We start from the raw sequence: 25,813 nt of genomic DNA on the forward strand, positions 1-25,813 counted from the left end.
AGTGGTCCCTGCTCCTGTTTGGGGTTCCTTGGCTTGAAAAACGTTGAAGACCCCTGCTCTAGAGGTCATCATCGCCTGTTTATTGAGGCCGAGCAGCCTTTAGTTGAACAGGGAACAATGTGTGATTAATGTGATTTTAGGACCGGAAATACATTTTTTTCTTAATAAATTGCGTTTTAAGTATAATTTTCCTTTATTTGTCTTTTTTTTTTTGCATTCCTCTGTTGTTGTCTGGAGGGTTTTAAAGACTTTCCTCTCATAACCAGGTCTTATAGTTTCACAGCGGCTCTCGAATTCTCTCTGTTTCCAGGCTTAAACTTAAGCTCGATGACGTAAGATACTGAACACCAGTGTGCCAACGGGTGAATGAGAGGCAAATTGTCAAATTGCGCTTCGGATAAAGGCGCTGAGGAAATGCATTCCATTTACTATTTAAAAACCTCACTTCTATCAATACTTTGGTTTATGACCAAAGCTGCAGCTGCAGCTGCGTTTTGCCTTAAATGTTTGTAACATGTAAATCCCCCAAAAAAAGACTGTTGACTAAACGACCTATTAAGTCATCAGCTAAAGAATAAAAATGCTACTCGTGCTGTTTGCTCCTGATCCTTGCTCTGCATTTCAACTAAAAAGACATAAAAAAAGAAGTCTTATTTGCTTTAAACTTGGCTCAGTTTAACTCTCGTTGCTGCCAGTGTACAACGGAAAGCGCGATAATTTGCCTCACGTTTAAACTTTTTGTTGAATCTGTGCCCAAGGCCAAAGACGAGAGCTAAACACGCAGGAGGAATTTAACTGATATATGTGTGTGTGTGTGTGTGTGTGTGTGTAAGCTACAAAACCTTAAACACATTTAATTAAGGTCCCAGTGCAGTACATGGCTGCAAAGACGCATCATACGCCCTATTCAGTAGCATCACCACAACATACATTGAGGGATTTCTCTTGATCTGAAATGTTTCTCTCTTCTGCTCTGATCTCCAGCCTACTGAAATAACACAACTTCTCTGTAACTACCCTCCCTCTGCTAGTCCCTGCTGGTGTGTGTGTGTGTGTGTGCGTGTGTGTGTGTGTGTGTGTGTGTGAGACTCACAGAGGACTCTTCAGATGATCATTTGATTCAGTAGTTCCCTAGATTTTCACACTAAATACGCGGCCTTTGATCTTCCTCTCAGCGAAGCTGCACGCGGCCCCTTTTAGAGTAACTTCGAGTGTTTGCACGTGTGTGTGCGCACACACACACACACACACACACACACACACACACACACACACACACACACACACACACACACACACACACACAGACGTTTTCCTTTGACTTTGTACTCTACATATAGCATGATATCATCTGAAACATCATGGCTGAAACTACAAGTCTTCTTTCTTATTTGTAGTTTTTGCCTTACATTTACTTTCAAACCTTCCATCATCCTCTCCGCTCCTCTGACCTCCTTTTCTCTCACACACACACACACACACACACACACACACACACACACACACACACACACACACACACACACACACACAGAGACAGACTCCCAACTCTCTGGGCTGTTAACAGCATTGGCCACTGAACTCTCCAGGACTCTAAGTAGAATCCATTAGAGTCTGATGAATAATTAAATGTGGTGTGGTAGATTAAGACCAATGTCTCTCCTCCTCACCATGTTCTCTTTACTTCAGATCACTCATATGCGCAGAGGGAGGGGAATACGCTTTGCTGCATCATTTGAAAGAGGCCCCCTTTCTAACGGAGGACCGCTGTGTGAGAGCGGCAGTCAGATGAGCAGAACGATAAACAAACTAGGGAGCGAAACCGAACGTTCCCTTGGATCCGGCCATGTTCACCCCGGGATGGATAGCTAACATAAGAGCCCCTCGCGCTCGGTTGTTTTTTTTATGTTACAGCTGTTGCTCAGCAGCCCGGTAAGAAGCTGCCGGGTCGGATTCTCAGCACTTTCCGTGTCCGAGTTCCCGTCAGTGTTCTGTCAAGTCATCAACCCCCCCAGGAGTGTGTGAACACAGGCAGCGCTGTCACATCTCTTAAAGGTGTTACCTCCATCTCACCTCCAGGTAACATCCTTTCACATCACAGCTAACGCCGTTACAGTTCTTTTGCGATTGCTCACACGCTAAAAAGCATCAAAACCTTAACTTTTGTATCCGTGCCTTAAACAAAAGGCACCAAAAGTACAAAAAACAAGTTTGTAATTCTGCAACGCGCTTATTGCGAAAAAAAATAAATAAAACACTTGTTTCTTACACTTTTGAGGTCGAAATCTCTTGCAAGCATTGGGAAAAACACTTCTACTCAAGATGATGAACACACCTTGAATTGGCAACACTCACACACATATACACACACACACACACACACACACACACACACACACACACTAATCAGCCTTACGAACAGACCTCAGGTAAGCGCACCTCTCTTGTGAGAACTTTGCAAACGCGGAGGCGGTGAGAGAGAGAGAGAGAGAGAGAGAGAGAGAGAGAGAGAGAGAGAGAGAGAGAGAGAGAGAGAGAGAGAGAGAGAGAGGCATTGCTTGTGGATGAGTTGAGGCAGCAGGACCCCAACAGAAGGCAGGATCCAAAAAAACATCCACCATTCTTTTACAAATGCTAATTATTTTTTGTTTCTGTAATAAATTCAGCTATGCATATTTTTTCTGGAAGCCTTTTACACGTGTGTGTGTGTGCGTCTATTTAAATTTGAGTAGCTGCACTGTAACAGTCATTCACAGAGGCCTCGTACGAGAAAATGACAAAGGCATACAAAGAACTAAAGTACAGCAGTGTGTTGTCGCTGCTTTGAAAGAGTAATTCAAAAGGTGCGTGTCATTTTGTTGCCATAATGACTTTCATTTTGCCATAGAAGTGAGATGTTTTGCGTCTCATATGGCTTTGTGTGTAGAGGTTTGACACAGTGAAACAACGTTTGTAACAAAAGAAACCTGTAACATAATGCTTTGGCAGATGATAATGACATGACAGAATGAATCTAATCCATTTTGTTTCCTTACCTGAGCTGTGGCTGGGGTACAGGTCTTGAATCATGGACGGATGGTGGATCACCTGCATGTACTGAGGCGGGGCTACCACGTGATTGACATGCTCCCCGGCCTCCGAACTGTGAAGAGCGCTCACCTGGTTTAGGGAACAGATGAAGCAGAAGGTTTTTTTTCGAAAAGATAAAAGTAATCCCGGTTGACATTTTTACATTCCTGTCCGTTCGGTCCCCAATGCCCCCCCCCCCCCCCCCCCCCCCCACCTGCAACACTTGCCTTTGATTCATCCGGATGATTTATTGCGACAAGACGGAAAAAAAAAGTAAAGATTTACGTGCGAGGCGAGGAGGAAATGCGAATGCAATGCAGTGAATTTAATGCGCCTTTTCGGGGGGGGGGGGGGGTCAGCTCAATACAGGAAATGAAATGTAAACTAGATTCATCGACAGCCTCCGAGGTTTAAGCTACGTCTAGTGAAACGGAGAATAAATGAATAAGTCAAATGTTCACGAACAAACAGCGGTTGGCCGACACATCGAGCTGATTTTGGCACATCATCATGTAAGAACATTGTGTAAAGAGGTGGAGAGTGTGTGTGTGTGTGTGTGTGTGTGTGTGTGAATATGTCTGCCTGCCAAAGAAGCCGGATTCACTGTATTCACAAGTTCAAGGTCTCTGAAGGAAAGTGTTCAGCGCCGCGTTGTTCCTTCTTTTGATACGCTGAATCAGGCAGCGTCGGTGTGTGACTAGCTGCTGTTGAAGTTTCACTTTATAACTGAACATCAGGACGGTTGGAAGCAATCAGATTGTTCCTACAAAACACAAGGTTTTTTTTTTGGCATGAATTCCAATTTGAGTTGAATTCATGTTTTTTTTCTCTCTACATATTTCTTTAGTACCCTGTAGAACTTGTCATATTCCAGTTTCAAAAGATGGTTTCTTTTGCCACTAAGGGTGAAAGTAACGCCTCCTGCGGCTCATTTCCTAAATTGCCAGACACCTGAGCCAAAGTCAGCTCGGTTACTTTCAAACTATTTGGTCCAGTTGGTCATCGTCTCTATAGTGACAACTTGCCATTACTATTTCTGATTATTTACTCAATATTAATGCATTTTTTTTGGAAGTTGTTTTATTTATGTGATTTTAGAGCTGCTTGTCAGCCCCCGGGGGGGGGGGGGGGGGGGGGGGGGGAGATACTCCTCCAGGTATCTTAAACGCGCAAGTGGGCGACTTGGATCTGACATTTTAATTTCACACATATTAATAAGCTGACGACACCGTAAGCACTGGAGACGACTGCATTAATCCAAATGATGCTCCTGGCCTCAATTATTAAAGGGGACATAACACGCTCATTTTCAGGTTCTACTCGTACTCTGGGTTTCTACTAGAAAGGCTCTCTTCATCTCCCGCCTGGACTACTGCAACTCTCTACTCTACTCGGCCATCAGACCTCTGGAGCTTGTCCAGAAAGCCGCAGCTCGCCTGGTGTTCAATCGCCCCAAGTTCTCCCACACAACTTCCTTTCTCCGTTCTCTACACTGGCTCCCTGTAAGAGCTCATCCAGTCTAAGACTCTGGTGCTAGCCTACAGGGCAGTGAAAGGAACAGCTCCTTCCTATCTCCAGGCCACGGTCAAGCCTTACACCCCCGCCTGACCACTTCGCTCTGCTGCCTCGGGGCGATCGGTCGCCCCGTCGCTCAGAGGTCCTGGCGGCCGATCGACCCGGTCACGGCTGTTTTCTGTCCTGGCCCCACAGCGCTGAGCCTTCCACTTAGCGCTTATTGTTTTCATACTAGCTTGTTGCACTTATTGTATTCGTATTACTTATAGCACTAACTGTTTTTCTTGTTTCTGCCCTGTACTTTGGCTCTGAGTTATGCTCTGCTTCATGCTCTTAGATGCTTGTTTGGAAAAGGAAATGTACTTATGACTTCTGGTGACTAGTAGTTCTTTTGATTACCAATGTTGAATGCACTTATTGTAAGTCGCTTTGGATAAAAGCGTCTGCTAAATGACTGTAATGTAATGTACTAGAACATGTTCGCGTGCTTTAATGTTCAAAATTGTCTCTCTGAATATACCTGTGTTAACCCTTCTGTTTGAAATAAAGAACAGCAGCAAAGCCTCGCATTTCGGACGTAGGTGAATCAGCGAACGCTTGAAAGAGAAGAAAGTTATTAATCTGTTTCTTTTCCTTTTTACCCCCCCCCCCCCACATCAGTCAAGCTGAAGTTCCCACTGACCTCCAGGTTGAACTCATTGCTGGTGTAGCGTCCATTGAGCTCCGAGCAGGTGAGGCGGAACCTTCTGTCCGTTAGCTGTCCGGGCCGCCAGCTATAGTACCGCACCTGTCGGATCACCTGCTCGTAGTTGGACATGGAGTCCACGCCTGTGGGAAGAGGCAGCAGGCGGCTCGTTACGGGTGGTCCGTGGGGGAAGTCAGAACGTAGAAGTGACTTTTAGACACTCAGATAGCAGCCATACCGTATATGGACATGCCGGAGGTGGAGTTAGTGGCGTCGAGGTGTTTTCCCAGCAGAGCGCTGCGCTGCAGTTGGAGGGACTCCTGCTCCGGCCTCAGCTCCTCCCCCAGCACCAGAACGTCACAGTAGTCCAAGTTATGGATAATCTCCTCCTGCACCCCGGGTCGACGTGCTGCACACACACACACACACACACACACACACACACACACACACACACAAACACAAACTTCAATTTGAGGTCATTTCTATATTTTTTGGTGAGGAATATGTTCTCACTCACTAATAAGCTGCAGTTTCCTTGGGAAGCACATTGTTTATTCACCTCAGTGTGGTTACATAATGGACCAAACTAAAGCCCTTATTCACACAGGACTGGTTCTACCTGGGGACCTCTTGTAAACTGTAATAATTGCACGAGGTTGTCGGTGATCTTAATCCCGTGCAAATCTACCATGTCTGTACTTTGTTGCAAATTACCTCCAATTTCTAATCCCATTAGTTACCCTGGTAATTTGTATTTATTTTCATTTTATGTAACCTTTATTTAGCTAAAGTAATCCCATTTACAAGGGGGACGGGGTCCTTTGCCAGGACGGCAGTGTAGAAGACTACCTGGGGACCTCTAGTGATACATAATAATTGCAGAGGTTTGTCTGTGATCCTCTCAATCCCGAGCTCTTCATCTCTACGTTACGCGAGGTCTCCTGGTAATGCTAGTCCCTTGGGAATAAGGCTGTAAAAACACAACAGATACATTAAAAACTCACTTAAAAGAGACGACGGCCTTATAAAATAAACCAGCAAATTGCGTCGACAAGACATTTTCCTGGAGAAAACCCTGAGCGGTTTTGAAGGTCCGCGATTCAAACAGTGCCGGACACAACACACCTGCACCCAGACTCCAATTATTCATCGACTCTCTGAAGACAGCCTGAGCTGTGAGGCTGCCGAGCTAACAAGTCCCCTCAGACAGCTCCCATCGCAGCGGCTGCACGGGGCTCTGAAGACAGTTTGCTAAGCACTATAGCCTCCAACCTCTCTCACTGCCTTGTCCAGCCTTCTCCCTCACTGCACAGTCCCCGGGGGAGGGGGAACCCGGCTATGCCCATTTAAACAGCTTCCCAGTGGAGAAAGACAAATATGTTGGGTGTGTTTATGTGGCAGAAATCAGGTGGAGAAAAGGGGGAGAGTGAGACAAAGCCAGTAGAAAGACAGTCGTGTCCCAGGAGATTCTTCAGGATTGTGCGAAGGCTTTCAGTGGAAAGAGAATTACTGTATGACGTCTGACGACACAGCCTGAACCTCAAAGTAGGATTAAAGGGAGCTGAGGGGTTCTGGGTGACGCAGCAGAAGAGGCCACGCCCTCAATTATGCCTAACTTTAAGTCCTTTAAGATTTATTTAGAAATCTTTTCATATTAGCTAGACCTAAGCCGTTTTTTTTTTTGTACCAGCCTGTAAATGTTTATTTCTACTGTAAAGTTTTAACATGGGGGGGTCCATGGAGACTGACTCAGTCTTAAGTGGCCATTTATGGAACTGCAGTGTTTTTTGGCACTTCCTTGTTGGCTTCATTTCTCAGATAAGGCACCTTGGGAATTATAGGGAAAACACTTCAACGTGTCTTTGTAGCCTCTGTGTCCTCATTGTTTTTGGTTGAGTGGCTGGAAAGTTCTACACGGCAGCAGGCAGAAGCTCTCTGCTTTTGAACATAGTGGAGTATTTTGTAGCTCGCCAGATATTTCCCAATCCGATTGTATAGAAGTCTAGTCTAAAATGACTCTACTTCTCTCTAGTGTCCAGCAGGGGGCGACTCCTCTGGTTGTATAGAAGTCTAGTCTAAAATGACTCTACTTCTCTCTTGATTTATTCCCTCAGTAAACATTGTAAACATGAGTTTATGGTCTCAATCTCTAGTTTACAGTCTTCTTCAATACAGCATGATGTTCATTTAGTACATTATGCTCCATTTAGAGTCAAACAGACCAGAAAGCAGGGGGTGATTTAGCTTGCAAAAAAACAACAACAACATGGCGTCGGCCGTATTCCAAGATGGCGACAGTGAAATTCCTCAAACCAATGGGTGACGTCACGATTGATTACGTCCACTTCTTATATACAGTCCACGGCCATTATCCAGTTCTAACAACTTGCGGCCACAAAAAGTCACAGTCTCACTTTAAAATACAATGTGGCTTCCTTTGATTCATTTCTCACATTTGCAGACCACATGCTTTCAACTGTAAATGGCAGGAATAATGAATTCATGTTTTTAATAGTTTTCCAAACTATTTATGGCTGCAGTTCCTCAATCTGGTGGCCAAGTTGCCCCGCTTGGTGTTAAATTCTGCTTTGACATGATTTGGAGAACCGAAAAAGTACAGTAGAGCCATGAGCAGCAGCCTAAGTGCTGCACTGTCCCAGGATCAGGTTTGTGTGCAGCCTGATCTTGGAGCTACAGTGTGGGCAGGATGAAACAAGTGCTGGCCTCCCTAAAAAATAATTACTGAAGGAAAGAGACTGAAACGGGAGCCAAAGAAACAAAACTCCTGCAAAGCAGAAGAGGAGAAAGCAAATGGGTCAAAAACAAGTCGAGCGTTTACGATGCGTTCAAAGAGAGACTTGATGACTTTGACTTTGAGTTAAGGCATCGAGAGTGAGCCTTGAAAAAAAGGGGATACCGCATTATGAGACGGATAGAGGAACAAGGCGATGCTGAGCACAGGCTCAATAAAGAGACGGATGTCAGAGAGAGACAAAGCAAAGACGAGGGCGAGGGGCTGATTAACAGGGTCCAAAAGAACCGTAGACTACTGCCTGCCCTGAAAAAGAAATATGTGATTTATCTGGAATCCTTTAACCCCCGAGAGAACACAAAATCTGCTCATTATGGAACTTCATCGCGCTTCCCTCTCCACACACACACACACACACACACACACACACACACACACACACACACACACTCTCTCCTCATCTCTCTTCTCTCTTTCTTTCCATTTCTGTGTCTTCCTCTGGCTTCCAGCTAATCTCTTCCCCCAGCTGCAGTCTCTATTTCACCAGGAGAAAGAGCTCCACCGACTCCTGAAAGCGATGCCACTTTCTGCACTGCAATGGAGCGCTGAAACCTCCCTCCTCCTCCGCTCTGCTTATCTGCTCTTAATTGGCTGCGAGCGGCAGAGGGAAGGGGGGGGGGCACGGGGCTGAGCCGAGCCGGGCCGAGCCGGGTTTGTTCCCCCCCCACTGCCTCGGTGGTCAGATCGTTGGATGAGGCTTGAGCCCCCTTGGGATTTAAATGTCACACTCATTTGGCCCAGGTCAAGGCGGAGCAACCCTGAGCCGAGAATCAGTCTTGTGGAAGGATGGAGGTCTTACTCAGCATGAGGAAGAAGAGGGGGGGGGGTGGGGGGGGGGGGGGGACAGATAGGAGAGTGGAGGGACTCTGCAGCAGGAAATTGAGTCAACATATTGGCGAGGCATGGAACAGAAAGCTCCTGCTTACGCTGTAGATTACTGCTGGCAGGAAGGAGCCCTCAATGGGGGTGTTACATATATGTGCACACCGGCGGCACATTCACTCAAGTATTTGGCATTCTCTCACTAGACGCTACTGTCCCCCCCCCTCCACTCCAATACATTTTTAAAGGAAATGAACTCGTTATATGAAAGCTATAGTCACTTATTAAGATATACGTACAAAAAAAAAAAAAGATTCATCGTTAAAGATTTAATTGCCCAACTGCGTACAAAGTACACAAACTAAATAATGAATGCAGTGCTTACTTATTTATTTATAATAACCTTTAATAATGTAACTCTGCAGGAGTTATTCCGCTGCATTTTGAGTAGTTTTACTTTTAATAGTTAAAGTGCATTTTGCCAAACTTACTTCTGCACTCCTCATCCCAGGGTCCTTTGTGTTAATCGCTCGGCTGTTATATATACAGGCACATTTTCTTTTCTTTTTTTTTTTAGGGATGTTTTAATCGGAACCAGACGAGCCGGCGGGTCGTATGGAGCTATAGCAGACTGCTGTTGCGGGTCAGAGGTCAGAGGTCAGAGGTGTGCATGTAGATCTCAGCCAGCAGAGCCTTTTGTTTCCAGTTATTAACGGTCAACGGGAAATGTGGTTTAGGTCTCGTTCATTCACTCATATGTTATTACCAGGTGAGAAATGTGTGGCCAACAGCACTCTACTCTAATCTTCATATTGTGAGTAAATTGTGAGTTTTGGGGCTTTAAATCTTAAATCTTTAAATATTCATTACAGGAGATAATGTGATTTTTAAGTGTGTGTATTCATACTTTTACTGAAGCGAGGGATCTGACTACTTCCCCGCTTGTGAACTTGCACAGGACTCACCAGTGCCTGCTTTAAGTCTGGCAGTACGAGACCAAAAGCACAACTTTTCTTTTCTTTAGTTTGCGGCGTGTGCGTGCAGCAGACGTACACCAGATGAAAGGAAATACCTGCTGCTGCTGCTGCTGATTGGCAGTCTCATGAGGTGCGATGTTCAGGCTTTTCCCCCCTCTGAAGGGTTTTGTTTTGAAAGGGAGACAGGTGGCGCCGCACGGCTATGGGACTCTTCATGAATGAGTGAAAACATTATCAATATGAAATCCCGCTGAAATATTTAACCGAGACAGATTTCCACCTGCAGGGAGGTACCGATCTCCGGCTTTGTGAGGTACACTCAGACTTGTAGGCTCTACTTTTTTGGAGTTTTGATATTGTCCCTGGGAATGTTCCCCCGTCAAAGTACACATGTAAGACTTCCCACCAACTGCTTTTAAGGATCAAAGGGTTGCAAATCTACTGTTGTTCTCACCGGCGCTTTAAGTACGACAATACCTGCATCTTTGAAGGAATGGTATATATATATATCGCGCGGAGGTTCTACCGATGGTCCGTACCTGTGTGATGTGCGGCGGCGGCGGCGGCGGCGGCGTCTGCTCTGGTGACCGTGCTGACGATGTGGAGGTCCTTGAACAGGGCCGTGCCTCCTGGCGCCCGGAAGTCGGAGGCGGGCCGATTCAGCCTCTCCACTCCGGTGATGGTTATCCTGGGCTCGCTGGGCTGCAACACCATCACCACCGCGTCAATGTCTGGGATGGTGATGCAAGTGTCTTCGCCGAAACACCTGGAGAGGTGAAGAGAGGCAGAGAGGAGTTAAGGGCGCCGGACGCAAGCGGAGACGTTTCATGATTGTATCAAAATAGTTCCAAGCAGCGACTTCCCGTTGTGTACAGATCACACAGGCTACCTCTGTTATCCCACTGTTGCAATTCTTTATGCTAAGCTAAGCTAATCGCCTGCTGTGACAGCTGCATATATACAGCTTACAGATATGAGAGTGGTATCAATCTCCTAATCCAACTCTTGTTAACAAAGCATATTAAATATCTTAATCTTTACTACTTATGACCTGCAAAAGGCTTACAGGTCAGGAAGTGTCACAGAACAAGGAATGTGTCACTGAAAAAGTTTTACTTTTACTTCTGCTCTAGAAGAACTAATTCATAGTAATACCGTCTTATCGCTCCTATGCTAATTAGCAGCCCTCTTCTTAGGAACCCAAATAAAGATAATATTCTCCTTTGGATGAATGTAGGTCACTCCTGGAAATAAAAGGTGCGAACTGAAACTCTTTCCTCCAAAAAAAAAAAAAGGGTTCTTAATGTAAGATCGTAGTCAGACAAGGAACCCTTGAAAAACCCTTTTTCGAGGGTTCTGGGTAGAGCCTCGACTCTTCAGGATGAACCCTTTATTTCTGTGAGTTATGATTACACTGAGATGGAAAAAAAAAAAAAATGGTGTTCATTGGTGACTATTACTGGAACCTTTCACAACACCATGACATTGACTGCAATCATCCACGCACTTCTTCCCACGTCGTCCCTTTGAGAGTGTCGCCGAGTGCATTTCTCAATTTTCATCATTATTTCACTCAACGTGGCCGAACCCCCCCCCCCCGCTCAGCGAAGACAAGGACTTGCGTAAGGACCGTCCGGTTTGACGCACAGGGGCGGCAAACGGGTGACGGAGGGCACCAGGGGAGCTCTCTGTAAAAACACAATTTAAAAAAAAAATAGCTCCGTACTTATAAGTAACAAGCAGACGCATCAGAAACCGGCAGCTCACGAAGCTCACGAAGCTCACGAAGCTCATCGATACCAGCGGGAACCCTCAGCTGATAGATCCAGGCCGCAGAGCTCTGACGACGCGCAGGCAGCGGACACGGACCTGCAGCTGAGATCCCCCGTGTTTTCATACTGCCGCCCTGCCGCCCTGCCGCCCTGCCTCCCTGCCTCCCTGCCTCCCTGCCAGCGTGTGTTTAAATGCACAGCGTCCACTGGCAGCCTTTAAGAGAACGGACACGTAGCGGCTCTGCAGGACTTGAACAGATTGGCCGTACTCACACAAATGAGCGCAGACGTCTAACTCGCGAGCCATTCCGATGCATTGGCGGACACACACACACACACACACACACACACACACACACACACACACACACACACACACACACACACAGACTGCAGATTACACATCAATCACATGGAAAACAAGAGACACTAAAATGAGAAAAAGGACAGAGGGAGGGAGGGAGCGAGGGGAGGGAAGGTATTGAGGGTGGTGATAGTGTAAGCCGTGAAAGCTGAACAAACAACCCGATTTTTTTTTTTGTTGTTGTTGTTTTTACATTTCACCGAAGGCCTTTCAAGCACACAAACATCTGTCAGTGGGAGGGACATCAATGCTCCTGTAGCGCCGTAACCGGCAACAGCAAAGGAATCATAACAAGCTTATTTGCTGCATTTGGAAAAACCTGGGCTGTGAGATTTCAGCCGTGATGCATCCTGTATTTTTCACCCCCCCCCCCTACATTCTGACGTAAAACGATATGCAGCAATGCATAAATCCATAAGATGAGTTCCTATAATTTTTTTTTTTTTTTTTTTTTTAGCTTGGGCAGTTTTATATGAATTTTGATGAAAAGAAAATAATGAAAGGAAAGAAAAAAGGAAGGAGTGGGTTTGTGCTGGATGTCAAAGCAAAACATGTAAAAAAAAAAAAAGTGTCGTCGGATATTGGAAGTTATGCTCACATTATTCACATTGTGTCATATATAGAACTTGGGTTGTATGTGCCGGGGGGGGGGGGGGGGGGGGGGTGGGTTTGGAGAATAGGCGAGGTAGGCGGTGGTCAACTAGGATGATCAACAGCTGGAGGGGCTCCGAGGTTGAGGCTGGTGGAATTACCTGTTGCCTAGATTAACTCATTTTAAATTGAGTGCACCAGTTCCTCTATTCTTTTAAAACAGAAATGCTCTTCTACTGGTCAGTTATTCCTTCCTCGTACTGATTTGAGCTACCGTCAGTGAAACCTCCCGATGATTTCTCACAAAGGGACATTCTGGAGGAAGTGTCGAGTTGCAATCACGGAGCTTAATGCACGACTCTTACCTGGAGAGCGCTTTGCCTAAAAACCCTCTCATCACGCTGCGCTACGGTCCTGTCAAGTCACACCCTCGTTCAGGCCTTCGCTGCTCCCTAATAGACACTCAACAGTCAACAGTCTACTCCATAGTTAGCGGTAAATTGAGATTTTCGAGGGGGCACTGATTGGAGGGCACATAGAGCACAATTCAGACAATCGCATACTGTAAAACGGTGATTGGGCCGTCGGGAGTTATTTTCGGAACACAATCGAAGTGAAACCCGCCGGTTGCCACTTATCTTGCGAGGCTGTCGTTCGTTCGGCCGATGCCTAACAGACAAAAGAGGGGAACCATTGATGCAATGTACAAAAACTCAACAGTCCAGAAATGACAGAAACTGGGACCTGAATCATACAGAGGTATGAGCAGAGCGCTGCAGGGATGACGCATTTCTGTGTAGGCCAACCAGGAAGTATAGCAATCAATTTTTAGGTTATTGCGGGAAAACATTTATAATACCTACATGTCTTTACTGAGCAAGATAACGTGTATGATATTTGAAGCATACAATGTTAGGCTTTAAAGGAACTACACCGCGGTCACAGGACGGACTAGTGTTTGGCATGATGGCGTTCAGCAGTCTCACGTAGAAAAGACGCGTCGAAGCTTCAAAATTGGACAGCGGAGTATTTACTGATGTATTTTATGTCGTAAGACAAAATGTTAAAATCTCTTGAACTTGTGTCAGCGTCAGACCTTATTTCAGGCATCGAACCAAAATCAAATCAAAACAAACAATGACTTGGAACCGGAATTGCAAAAAGCACAAAGCAGAACTTGGGAAAAGCTGAAATAAGAAGCTCACCAAAACTATCCCAGGGTGCAGCCAACTGGCCGACGCATTACAAAATGGCCGACGTATTACAACACGTCTTTGTTCATCGTAAACTCATAGCGGCAATTTCTTGAAAGACCTGATTAGTTCTGCATCTAACCAGCTTTAACTCATCTGATGGTAAAAGAGCTATAATCCACTTTTAGTTTCTTGAAATAATAATAATAACAAAATTTGGCCCCCGACAGCTGGATGGAAACTTAACCGTCGCCTCTAATCCTCCGCAGTCAGTTGTCTGAGGCCGCGGTTTTGAGACAGAAGCATGTTCCGGGGGGTTCATCGTCGTAATCTCTCCTTATCTTTCTCGCGGTGGCAGCCGGGCGCTGCGTTGTCTTGTTCGCCGCTCGGGCACTAAGCCATTGTTGTGAGCGGTGGGAGATACAAACTCAGTGATGCGGGGAGACGAATGCTGCGTGGGCCCGGCCGAGCTGAGAACAACTGGCGCCGGTCCAACTTAATTATAAAGAAATATGACAAGGGAGCCAAACAGGGCTGCTACGAAGATTAGCGCCTGCTACTTTTATTTTCCTGATGCCTTACAGTAATTGCAGTTATTAGTCGTCAGCGAGAAGGAAATGTAATCACATTGGAAATTAATTAACATCTCTGTTTATTTGCGAGGAGTGATACTGTCTGGGGCAGTTGTGGGGTGTGGGGGGGGGGTGGTTATGGCGGGAGGCGGCGTTTCAGGCTCGCCGGTGGAACTAACTCGGTTGAAGAGTGAATCTTTTTCTGCCGGTGTGTGTTCTGGACGGAGCACTAAAACAACAAATTGGAAGTTAAATCACCCGTGTTATCAACGAGACCCCGCACACGCATTACCCTGCTGTAAACAGAAGTTCCACTCTGGTCACACACACACACACACACACACACACACACACACACACACACACACACACACACACACACACAACACTCACACGGCCACAGCGTCAGGTAGACCATTTATTATTTCCTGCAGCAACATAAGCTAAGTGGTCATCAGCAAAGCGACGTATGTTTTTCTGTTGCTCAATAGAGGTGTGACTCATAGGTCACTTTATTATTGTGTGTTATTTTTAAAAAGATGAGACCCGACATTGCTGGAAATATTTTCCCCCGTTCGTCACACGTCTCACTTCTCGATCATGAGCGGAGAGCCGTAAATATCGTGCGCAATACACAGAATCTTTCTTGTTAAAATCCAATCATTTTGTAAGCGTACAGATTTTGAAAATACCTCCCTCGTTCACTCATTTACTTTTTATTGTTTTTTGTATGAAGTTGCCATTTTCAAATGTTGTTAAATCAGTGCGCCGTATCAACATTAAGCTTGACATGAGATGTTTTCTTCGTAGTGAGGAGTACATTTTAATTTCACAGAGAATCATAATTGTGTCGCACGACACGCGCATCAAATATTCAGAGCGTTGCATTTACGGATCATTAGCAAAGACGAGTGTCTTTTCTCCAACTCATTAGCACATTTTCATTAAGATACTGTATTTCACTCACTGTGTATATGCTGCTTCATATCCTATTCTGTAAACATGATCTCTAAACCACTCACCATGAGAATAAGTTTTTCCCAAAGACAAGCTAACAGGGGAGTCCAGCACAGTTGTTTTTTAAAGATTATCTCTGTTTGTTGAATTATTTTCTCGCTGCCCGCAGTAATTGCACTTACTAGGCGTCAGCGAGAAAGTTTAATTGCGTCGGCAGGAAATGTTTAACATCATCTGGCGTTGGTGAGGAGCGGTACTGGGGAGTTTATTCACTGTTATGGCAGGAGGCCATGTTTCAGGCTCTCAGCCCAACTTAGATGAGGAGAAGTTTGTTGTTTTTCATGAACATGAAGCTGAAATACATCTCATCAGTGAGTCTCCACACATGCTTTTCCGAATGGACGCCCTCTCGCTCATTTGACACACATATCCGCAAGTAGCGCGCACACACACACACACACACACACACACACACACACACACACACACTCAGACATGCACACACTAGCAGACCAGTCAGCAGTCTGCGAGAACTTAATTTACACAACATTTAGCAATGACGCAAGCTTAGCCGTCATTAACATAATGTATTCCTTGATAATCGGTGAGCCTCTGGCGGAGATGACTCTGCTTCATCAGCGCGCTACACGCCAACATGTACCAACGCACGCTTGCTTCTGCCGGCGTCGGTTGACGCTCACAGGCCAAACACGGATGTGCATCGAACCCAACAAGAGGGCGGGTAGTCAACTCCTGGGGCTGCGCTGCAGGGGTCTACATATATTTAAAACAATCATGAATTTTAATGGTAACCCGCCAAGGGAGGCTGTTTTACCCACCAGCCTCTCTCTCTCTCTCTCTCTCTCTCTCGCTCTCTCTCTCTCTCTCTCTCTCTCTCTCTCTCTCTCTCTCTCTCTCTCTCTCTATCTCTCTTTTGCGCCTTCCTCTGGCAAAACCCAGGCAGAATTATTAAAACATGACATGAAAATGTAAAAACTGGCCCCAGTGGCGACAGCGAACTGAAAATGGTGTATGAAAGGGAAAAGAAAGTGACAGCAGAGGAAAGGGAGAGAGAGAGAGAGAGAGCGAGAGAGAGAGAGCGCGAGAGAGAAAGCGAGAGAGAGAGAGACAGAGAGCGAGAGAGAGAGAGAGCGAGAGAGACAGAGACAGCGAGAGCGAGAGAGAGACAGAGAGTGAGAGCAAGAGAGAGAGAGAGAGAGCGAGAGAGAGACATAGAGTGAGAGAGAGAGAGAGCGAGAGAGAGAGAGAGAGAGAAAGAGCGAGCGAGAGACAGAGACAGAGAGACAGAGACAGAGAGAGAGAGAGAGAGAGAGAGAGAGAGAGAGCAAGTTCGAGAGAGCGAGAGAGCGAGAGAGAGAGAGAAAGAGAGAAAGAGCGAGAGAGAGACAGAGACAGAGAGAGAGAGAGAGAGAGAGAGAGAGAGAGAGACAGAGAGAGAGAAAGAGAGAGAAGTTGGGATCAATGCTTGAGAAGGGAATTAGGTATCAGTCGGGCTGTGATTTCTACTGTGCTGTCTTCATACTCAACAGAAGATGTCAATGTTCTTTAACACTGAGAAACCGAGACAACATGAGGAGACACAAATGTAGGATTGCAGATAGAAAGTTTTAAAAAAATTAAAGAAAAAGACAACAAAAACGAAGGAAAAGAAGCGTCGTTGTACATACTGGACGGCAGTGGAGATGTGCAGACGTCGGATGCCCGATGTGGGAAATTGACGAGAGTTTATGTAGGAGACTTTCCTCACAGCAGCGTTCATGTTTTCCAAGTCCTCTCCTTCCATTACCAAGATGGACTGAGCTGGGTTGAAGTGGAACTACAGAAAGGAGAAAAAAAAACCCCAGAGATGTCAGATGGATGGAGAGCGGAGCCATTTTTAGCCGCACTCAGTCACTTCGATGCTGAAGATACGTCTGGTACGGAAGAAGAAAGAAAGACAAAGTGACTCTCAGAAGAGACAGGGCCGGGACAGATTAACCAGCGGCCTTAATAATGTGTCACACATCCATCACAACAACACCTACAGTTCAAGCGGTAAAGACGTCAGGATTTACCTATTGGGGCTGTGTAATAGAAAATGGTTAAAAAAAAGGTCCAAAGCGTGTAATAGTCACTTTGATTTTACACCTTGCTTGAATCAGGCGATCCATCAAAAGTGAGCGTCGTGTTTCTAACAGTGCACTGCAAGGTCACTTTGACCGAAAACAACAGGTCTGGTGATGGATCACCTATTTGAAGGCATACAGTCGCAGGCCTTTCTGCAGATAGATTGTCACACTGCATGCAGAGATCAATGTAATAGTAAAAAGGAACTTTGTTGTAAACGGTCGAAAACACTGATATGACCCTTTAAGTCAAGAGGCTGGAAAAATACTGGGGCGGACTCTCCTCACAGGTGCAGCTTGACAGGGGTGTGTGTGTGTGTGTTCTCCTGCTGGGTTTGATGGTAGGGAATTGAGGTCCTTCTTACTTTAAAGAGGGTTTAGCGGCCTGCGGAGTGTCTCTCCCGTTTCCTAAAACTGGCTCTCAGCAGCAGGGTGACGGTACTTCAGCACCCCATGGGGGCTCTCTCTCTCTCACGCTCTCCCTCTCTCCGCTGTCATTTTCCCCCGACTTCGCACCTCCCCCTTCCCTCTCGCCGTCCTCCTCTCGTCTCTTGTTCTCTGTCACTACACTCGGCGTCCGTCCGTCCGGCCTCAACCTTCCCTTCCCTTCCCTCTCCTTGTTATTCTCCTGCAACCGCTCGGCTAAACGCCGTCCTTTAAAGCCTCCCGTGGACTTATGGGAGCCAGACGAGTAGTGGCCGCTAAGAAGAAAATGAAATTGCTTTCAAAAGATAAACTGGCACTGGCCCTCGAGAGCCCCCCCCCCCCCCCTCCCCCTTTTTTTCGTCCTCTCTCCTCATCCCACCTTGTCCTCTCAAAAGGCCCGGCGAGGATCTCTTTGTGGACCGCAGCGCAAGAGGGCTCTACGGGGAAAAAAAGAGCAGCAGGAGTGAGGGAAGAGAAGAAGAGAAGAAAGACAGAGAAAGACTTAAAAAGGAGCTGAGGATGGGTGGGGGGGGTGGGGCCTGGCTTTGAGTCTACACAAACCCCTATCCATCTTGTCTGCCCTCTATCTTCCACAGTGCAGGGAGATGGATTAGCTGAGCTGGTGAAAGTGTTGTGGGGGGTGTGGGGGTGTCTGAGGAAGCCAACTGGTGATTTAGCTGGGGTGATTTAAAGAGGTAGACATTTTTTCTGTCAGCTGGCATCAAAACGTGTGTTTTTGTATGTGTGTGTGTGTGTGTGTGTGTGTGTGTGTGTGTGTGCAAGCAGTGGAGGAGGATACAGTATGCTGAATGTATACTCAGGATGGGCAGGAAGGCTGTTATGAAATCAACTTTTACTGCCACCAGAAGGTGAATTTAAAGAAAATTTGTTCACTATTTTCAGATCCGCTTATTTGCTTTCTTGCTAATAGTTCACTCTCATCTCCTTTTGATGGTAAATATCAATATAACCAGCAGCCAGTTAGCTTAACTTAGCGTGTAAAACCAGCACCTCCAAGCTCACGAATGTCACCGCGTCATACCGTGTTCTGTTTAATGCATATATATAGATACAGATATATATATATATATAAGTATAAAAAGGAATACATGAATAAAACCACCTTTATGCTCTTATCCAGACTCTCGAGGGAGTTGATGTCCAGTCCCTCTTTGCAGGCCTGCAGACAGGAAATGACTTTCTGACTCTCGATCTTGCCCGGTCGGATGGTCAGTCCAGACAGGCTGCCCCGGAAGTACTGAGTGAACCGCGGCTTGGTCACCTCCCCGCCTGTACACACACAAAACAATACAACACAAATTCAGTTTGTGGTGACACCGCGGCACTTGCTTTGGTGTTTGTTGCACCCGTCGCTCAGTCTTTAGATATGTGCACAAGAACACAATGCATTACAACGGGTCACGCGAACCTCGCGTAGATAATCATTTTGTGGGTCAGGGTTAATCTACGGTAATTACCACGGTGTCATGTTTGTCTCTGCCGGTACGTGGCGACACACTACAAGATCATCAAACTAAACAGCGACCTTAGCCGCTCTCTAATTATGAGTCCCGATGACCAATTATGGCTATAATTAGCCGTAAGATGCAGGCTTCTGTGTCTCCATCCTGCGACGAAGCCAAGGAAGTGTTATTCAGCCACACCGTCGACGATAAAGGTAAGAAGGAAGAAAAAAAAGTCAACACGTCTAAAGTATGTTCCCCCGAACTCCGTAAAGGCCAATACCAGCAAGAGAAGTCTCCAAACCACTCATTAGCTGAAAGGTTACTAGCTCTGGGTATGAAAACTTCACCTTTATTTCCTCACTTTATCTTCCCTTTTCCTCCAACTCTGGCTGTAATCCACCCAAGCACTGACGGCACAGAGAAGTCGGGTTCATCTAATAACATTTGTTATATATAGAAAAAAAAAATCCAAACTTGTGCATAGACCAAAAACATTTTTTACGCTGGAGTGAAGCAGTGCCGTATATATCTCTCTATCGATATATCTGCGTCTTGTCGGAGGTAAGCAGTAAAAAAAAAGTGTCTTTTTGTTTTATTTTCTTGTTTTTCACCGTTTGAAAGTGTTTCAACTCTAGTCACTATTGACCGAATGCCACTTTTTGTGTGCGTTCAATCGCTGAGTTCACGATCCCGTGCGTTCGTGTCTGTTGACGCAGTCAAAAATTCCAGTCTCCAGTTTTGTACCCAACCTTGACCTATAGCCCTATAATCCCCCGTGGACGATGCAGGCGCATGCACCGCCGCCGTCAGCGACGTGTCCTCGGCGTGAGACGCCCATTTTCGGAGACACGACTGACCGCTACTGGAACTACTTTACCACGTCGTATTTTTTTTTTTTCCCCTGGGTGTGAAAATAGAAGGGAAATGAACCGCGGCAAATGCGGACATTCAATTTAGAATCTATACGATTGCTATTGTTGGGTAGAGTTCCCTTTATTGCCCCTGTAGCAGAGTCACACTGGTTGTGTGATCCACCCTTCATCAACCAACTGCATTGTCATCTAACCCGCCTTCCCACTGGAGAGACTGACAACGTCTTTTTTTTTCTTGACAGGGCGGATACGGGGGAGGGTGGGGAGCTATAAAACTCTCTCAAGCCTAAACTCGTCCCCCTTTGCTGTGCCTTTTTCTCGTCATTACTCTCTTTGTTGCTCAGTCAGTGTTTTCATTTCCCATTAATTTGGGTCCCGCCCCCCCCCCCCCCCCCCCCCCCCCCCCCCGTCAGCAATGCTTGTGCCCTCATGCACCATGCTCCCAAATGACAAGCGTTAGCAGCGCGTTAGCTCTACTTCCAAGGCCGAGAGTTAACGTATCATCGGAACACGTTGGTGGGGTTATAGATTATGTAAAAGTAGTAAAGTATACCGTGTTTTCTTCGTGTATAGTCAGCTGGTGAGGATGCAGATTTTTCAGCACAGCATCATGAAGCCATCAAGTGCATATTCAAGACTCTTCACGGGATTCCTGTGCCAGGAAGATGTTTCCAGGCGGATGAACAGTCAGCGATTATGCTTTTTGACGGTCTTTCAGTGTATATCAGCGATAATGTGTCTTTCTTTGTGCGCCACGGCTGGCGGCCCGTCATCGACTCATTCATTCAGTCAGCAATCCGCCCCTGAATGTGAAGTTACCCAGCTCTCGTTTCACTTCGGCGTAACAACCACAGCTGCTTTGCATACTGGCAGCCAACATTAAAGTGCTTGCTGACACCCTGCCAGGTACTATGAGAGCAGAGTCTGTCTTTACAAAAACCACAAGATCACATTTCTGCGCACGTTTTACAAACTAGATGCCAAACCCACTCTTTCCTTCTTTCACGCTTCGCCTCGCTCTCCCTCCTCAACTCAGTTTACTGTCTCCTTCCCGTATTCTCGTCCCCTCCCTCTAGATGTCCCACCTATCCGCTCGGTCCCCTCCCTGACAGATGTTATCAATTTAGGCCGTGGCCAGAGAAACCATTAAAGTGGGTCCCGGCGAGAGGAGAGAGGGGATTAGCGGGACGCCGCGGAGCGCGAATGATATGGGCGATAAAACCGCTGATCATTCCACTTCACGGAGAGAGAGAGAGAGAGAGAGAGAGAGAGGCCGGTTTTTCTACGTGGCGTCAGCGCTATTTGCTCAATAGATCTTCACTCTCCCTTTTACCTCAGCGTTATTTGCCTCATTTCCAAAACAGCAACAGATGAGGCATGGCTGAGCTGGAAATAGGACCATAGGAGCGATCGTCCCTCCCTGACTGTACCTGTGTTTAGTCATTCTACTGTACATACTTGTACACAGATATTTACCGTTCAATTTGTGCCTGTGTGTAATCGGCAAAACGCTTCTGAAGAACCAGGCGGGATGAGTGTGTTGCTCTCTCCGCTGCCTCGCTGTTACACACTTCTGAACACGAACACCCACCAACGGGGGTCAGAGGGTAAATACAGGCTGACTGTGTGAAAACTGCACGGCCAGCACTTACTTCCAGAGGTGAAGGAAGAAGGACGGGCCGGGGTGGTGGGGTGGTGGGGGGGGGGGGGTGGGCAACCCTTCCATTAGAGAACAGGAGGAGAGTCCGCTTCACAGACGGATAATTCCACCGCTTTGTTGTTGCAGGAAGTCACACTGACACAAGTTGTGTCTCGTGCATTTTAATGAGCGACGCAAGCTAGCAGCGTTAACAGTGTGTCCACGATCAGGATGGACCATGCATGCTTATACCGTCTACTACTCTATGTGTTAGTTTCTGAGCACATACAGGGCCTTTGTACTTTCTGCACATATAGCATACATGTGTTCATGTGCAGCGAGGATCAGAATGTCTTCGTGGATATCCGCATGCAGCACAATATCAATCAATCAATCAATCAATCAACGCACCTGTCTGCCCTGTTGTTGGGAAGGATCACTGTGTGTTTCACTCACTTCACTCACTTCACGTTGTCCAATGAAGACAACGTCACGCTCCTCTGCGCGATAAAGACGCACAAGGCAGCCTTTTTTTTTTTTTTTTTCCGCGTGTTCGAGACCGATGTTCACGTCCCAAAAGCCGTTGCTGAGTTACTTTGAAGACACGTCAGTGATGTTCGTCGCATGTCTTCTGTCCCTATGTTACGCCGTCTACGTTTTTACTGACTCTGTACTCAGATTAAAAGAGACAGTCCACCCCAAAATCCCCCGTTACCTGTAGTAATATGTTTTCACGCTTGACAATTTTGGTGTGAGTTTTGGAATTTTGGCAGATATCAGTCAGAGATGTCTGCCATCATGGTGGGTCCTTTAAGCCCAACCATGATGTGTTTTGCTTACTGCGACCCTAATGGAGCATCATAGTTTGACACGCGCACATTTGTTGCATATATAGTTGATCAGGTGATCACCTTCTTAACAGTTCACGTACAGCAGATAGATTTAATAGTAGTTTAGCTTTTGGATTTATGTTTAAACCTCACACTACGCAGCCGTGCAGACGAACCACACCAGAGTCCGTTTTTGAAGCCGCTCCATTGTTTTCGTCCGCGCCACGAGTTTGACTGACAGCTCTCGCGACAGCCTAAACGAACCAGACCAAAATTTTGTCGAACACAAGCAGAGCACATTTGAAACCGAACCAAACCCGTCGGCAGACGACGAGACGTACCCTCGCCGCTCTGCAGAGGTGGAAAGTATAACTTGAGCTTTTGACAGTAGCTCATTGTTCACATAGCTTCTGAGGAAAGCGCTTATTTTAGATCATCTTTAAACAACAAAAACGGCCCTACTCATAAAAAGTGATTCATGTGTGCCAGCCACCTGTAATGACACCGTGACGCAGGTTTATTTACAGGTTCTACAGGCTGAAGTATTGCCGCGCCGCACTAGAATGCCCTCTTTGCACAAATATAATGTGATCATTCTAAATTACGCTCATTTGCTTCGGTCGGGCAGAATGCATTTACATAGGATAATACTGACCGACCAGTTAAATGTTACGAACCGTGAAATTATATCGTGAAATTTAATTAAATATGGCAAAAACTATCGCAGCTGTCTGCGGTCATACTCTTTTGGAGCTTACAAATCTTTTTGGGGTTTTTTTGTTTACTCCGCCATCCGTTTGGCGCGTTGTCCCGTCTGAACCTGAAAATGACAGTTCGATATTTATCTGCGATGCCATTCAGCAAGCGTGACGGAAAGCAGAGATGAACCCGCCGCATTCTTTTCAGCGCCGCTCTGAAAGCGAACTCGGTCAGACGATGAACGAGCTCAGCTTTGCAACATGTTTGCAATCATCATGCCGGGCACTTAGGAGCTCAGTGCTTTGAAAAAGGCAATCTGTTGTGGCTAATGGCTTTTGTTAAGATTTCAGATTCACCGCAACAACTCTTCGCTGAGGCTTAGCCGACACCTAGAAAAGCAGGACTCGTCTCTGAACTCTCTTTTCTATTCGAGGCACTTTTAATCCTCCTAAAGCCTGGTGTTCAATGAAAGAACTGGGAGGGCAGGAGCAAGAGGAGGAGGAGGAGGAGGAGGAAGAGGAGGGGTTCTCCGTCGCCGCAGATGAAAGCTAGCCACATGACCTGCTCCTGCTCCCGCACAAAAAGATATCTTGACTCTTTATCTGGGGGTTAAGCATCACTGAGCCGTCTCATTTGGGCTATCAAATCAACGGTAAGCTGCACTGAGCGGGGAAAAAAAAAAAAAAAAAAAAAGCGCCATTTATTCAACCCTCGCGCAATTAGTGGCAGCTATCAGTTCAGAGGACGGTTAAATTGTACCGGCTTCATTCACGCGGGTTCAATCGTTTGTCAAAGGCACACTAAGTGCTCTTCTTAATTGCTCATTCAAGGCCAAAGAACATGCTCGACACTCAGTGAGTCCCCTAGTAATAGTATTATTCATATTCTTGAACTCGCTCGCACACATAGAAGCTGTATTCAATCAGCAGAATACCAAATACACCTCATCTTTCATGCTAAACTTTTGTGTCAGTCGCAGGCTGTTTCATTGGCTCCATCATTGTCGGCGGCGGCGGCGGCTCTGCCCACTCACCTTGCCAGCAGGCGCCGACCGTGAGCTGCACGCCAATCTGTGACGGGTGGATGGGCCAGTCGTCGGTCACCAGGTAGGGGTCGTAGGTCACTCCGTCCACATAGAGGGTCACCACCGGGAACTCTACGTTGATGACGTAGTAGTGCCACTCCTTGTCGCAGATCTGTCGGGGAGAGAAGACGTGTGAAAAGTCACACACGTTGCTGCTGAGGTTAGCTAGTTGTTAAAGAAATAGTTTGACACGTTGGGAAAGGCATGCATTCGCTGTCTTCCTTCTTCAACAGAAAAGCAGTTGGTTAGCTTAGCTTAGCATAAAGCCCCGAGACATGGAGAAACAGCTAGCTAGCAGGTTCTCCTGGATGCCTGGAAACCCCCTAAAGAACCCTTTCATCCTTGGTCGTCCTCAAGGAACACAAAGCTCCCTGATTCCACAATTTTTTTTTTTATAATTTTGGTGCCAATGCAAATTGGAAGCACATCAACTATGTTGGAGATAACAGACTGACAGATTGCTGATACAACTAGCCTAATTTTGGGCATGTGATGTTTTAAATAGGCGTGATGATGTGAGTGTGGGGGTGTACGTATGTTTTCCTCTTTTAGTCCTTCGCATTTTCTCACAGACATTTGTTAAAGGTGCACTCGGGAACGTCTTTGGCACACAACTAGTGACAATGACAGATGGAGGTTTCTACTATTTCAACCCGTGTAACCCTGAAATCACGCAAACTGGCATAATTAAATCAAATGTGTCATCTTTATGCCAACTATGGGAATCGATTACAATATATTGTCTCAGTTGGGAGGAATCATTTTTGTTTATGTATTGCAGCTCCATCTTGTCGTGAAATAAACAGCAATGTTGTTTTTTACATAAAGTTTGGAGCATGTGAAGTTTTAATACAGAAAGGCGCCCCCTTGTGCCCGTTACCTGTTTGACCCTTACATACTGTTTGACATTTGACAGCAGTAAAAATACCCTAAACTTCTTTCTTTTAGCCTGAAATTTGATGACTTTTCCTAAAGTGACCCAAAATACACAAAAAATTTAAATTGAACAGGCGCTACACATTTTTGCACACTGAGGCTGTTTCGTATCTATCGAGATGAATTTTAGATCTACCAGTGTGGGTCAAATCAAGGAAAATGGTGATTTTAGGGAATCTTGAAACTGTGAAACTGTACAGGCCATGTGTGTGTGTATTTTTTACGGGACAGTGGTGACAGAGTTCAAGGGGGACCTCGACACTGTCACGAGGACTGTCTGTGTTTGCACCACATTTGCCCAGGTTCCCGCAGAGACAGACACCTGCTGGTCTTTGAAGGGGGCATGGGGGGGGGGGGGAAGCCTCGAAACAGTAGAAAAAGTAAAACAACACAGGAGTGATCA

General features: G+C 46.2%; 1 protein-coding gene across 1 annotated transcript in view; it reads right to left on the reverse strand.

The window, feature by feature from the left end:
• The window catches only part of LOC137890344 (calsyntenin-2-like), a 92,205-nt gene that overhangs the window by 5,130 nt on the left and 61,262 nt on the right, over window positions 1-25,813 (reverse strand). Inside the window, exons 9-15 of the mRNA XM_068734524.1 lie at window positions 24,424-24,586; window positions 19,008-19,174; window positions 17,021-17,169; window positions 10,423-10,649; window positions 5,508-5,678; window positions 5,267-5,412; window positions 3,036-3,159 (exon numbers count right to left, since the gene is read on the reverse strand). Of these exons, the coding sequence (XP_068590625.1) occupies window positions 3,036-3,159; window positions 5,267-5,412; window positions 5,508-5,678; window positions 10,423-10,649; window positions 17,021-17,169; window positions 19,008-19,174; window positions 24,424-24,586 (1,147 nt within the window). The remainder of the gene's footprint in view (window positions 1-3,035; window positions 3,160-5,266; window positions 5,413-5,507; window positions 5,679-10,422; window positions 10,650-17,020; window positions 17,170-19,007; window positions 19,175-24,423; window positions 24,587-25,813) is intronic.

This window comes from Cebidichthys violaceus, unplaced genomic scaffold, assembly GCF_023349555.1.
Source record: "Cebidichthys violaceus isolate CVI_PGR_0920_01 unplaced genomic scaffold, fCebVio1.0.p SCAF_1, whole genome shotgun sequence".
Classification (NCBI taxonomy): domain Eukaryota; kingdom Metazoa; phylum Chordata; class Actinopteri; order Perciformes; family Stichaeidae; genus Cebidichthys; species Cebidichthys violaceus.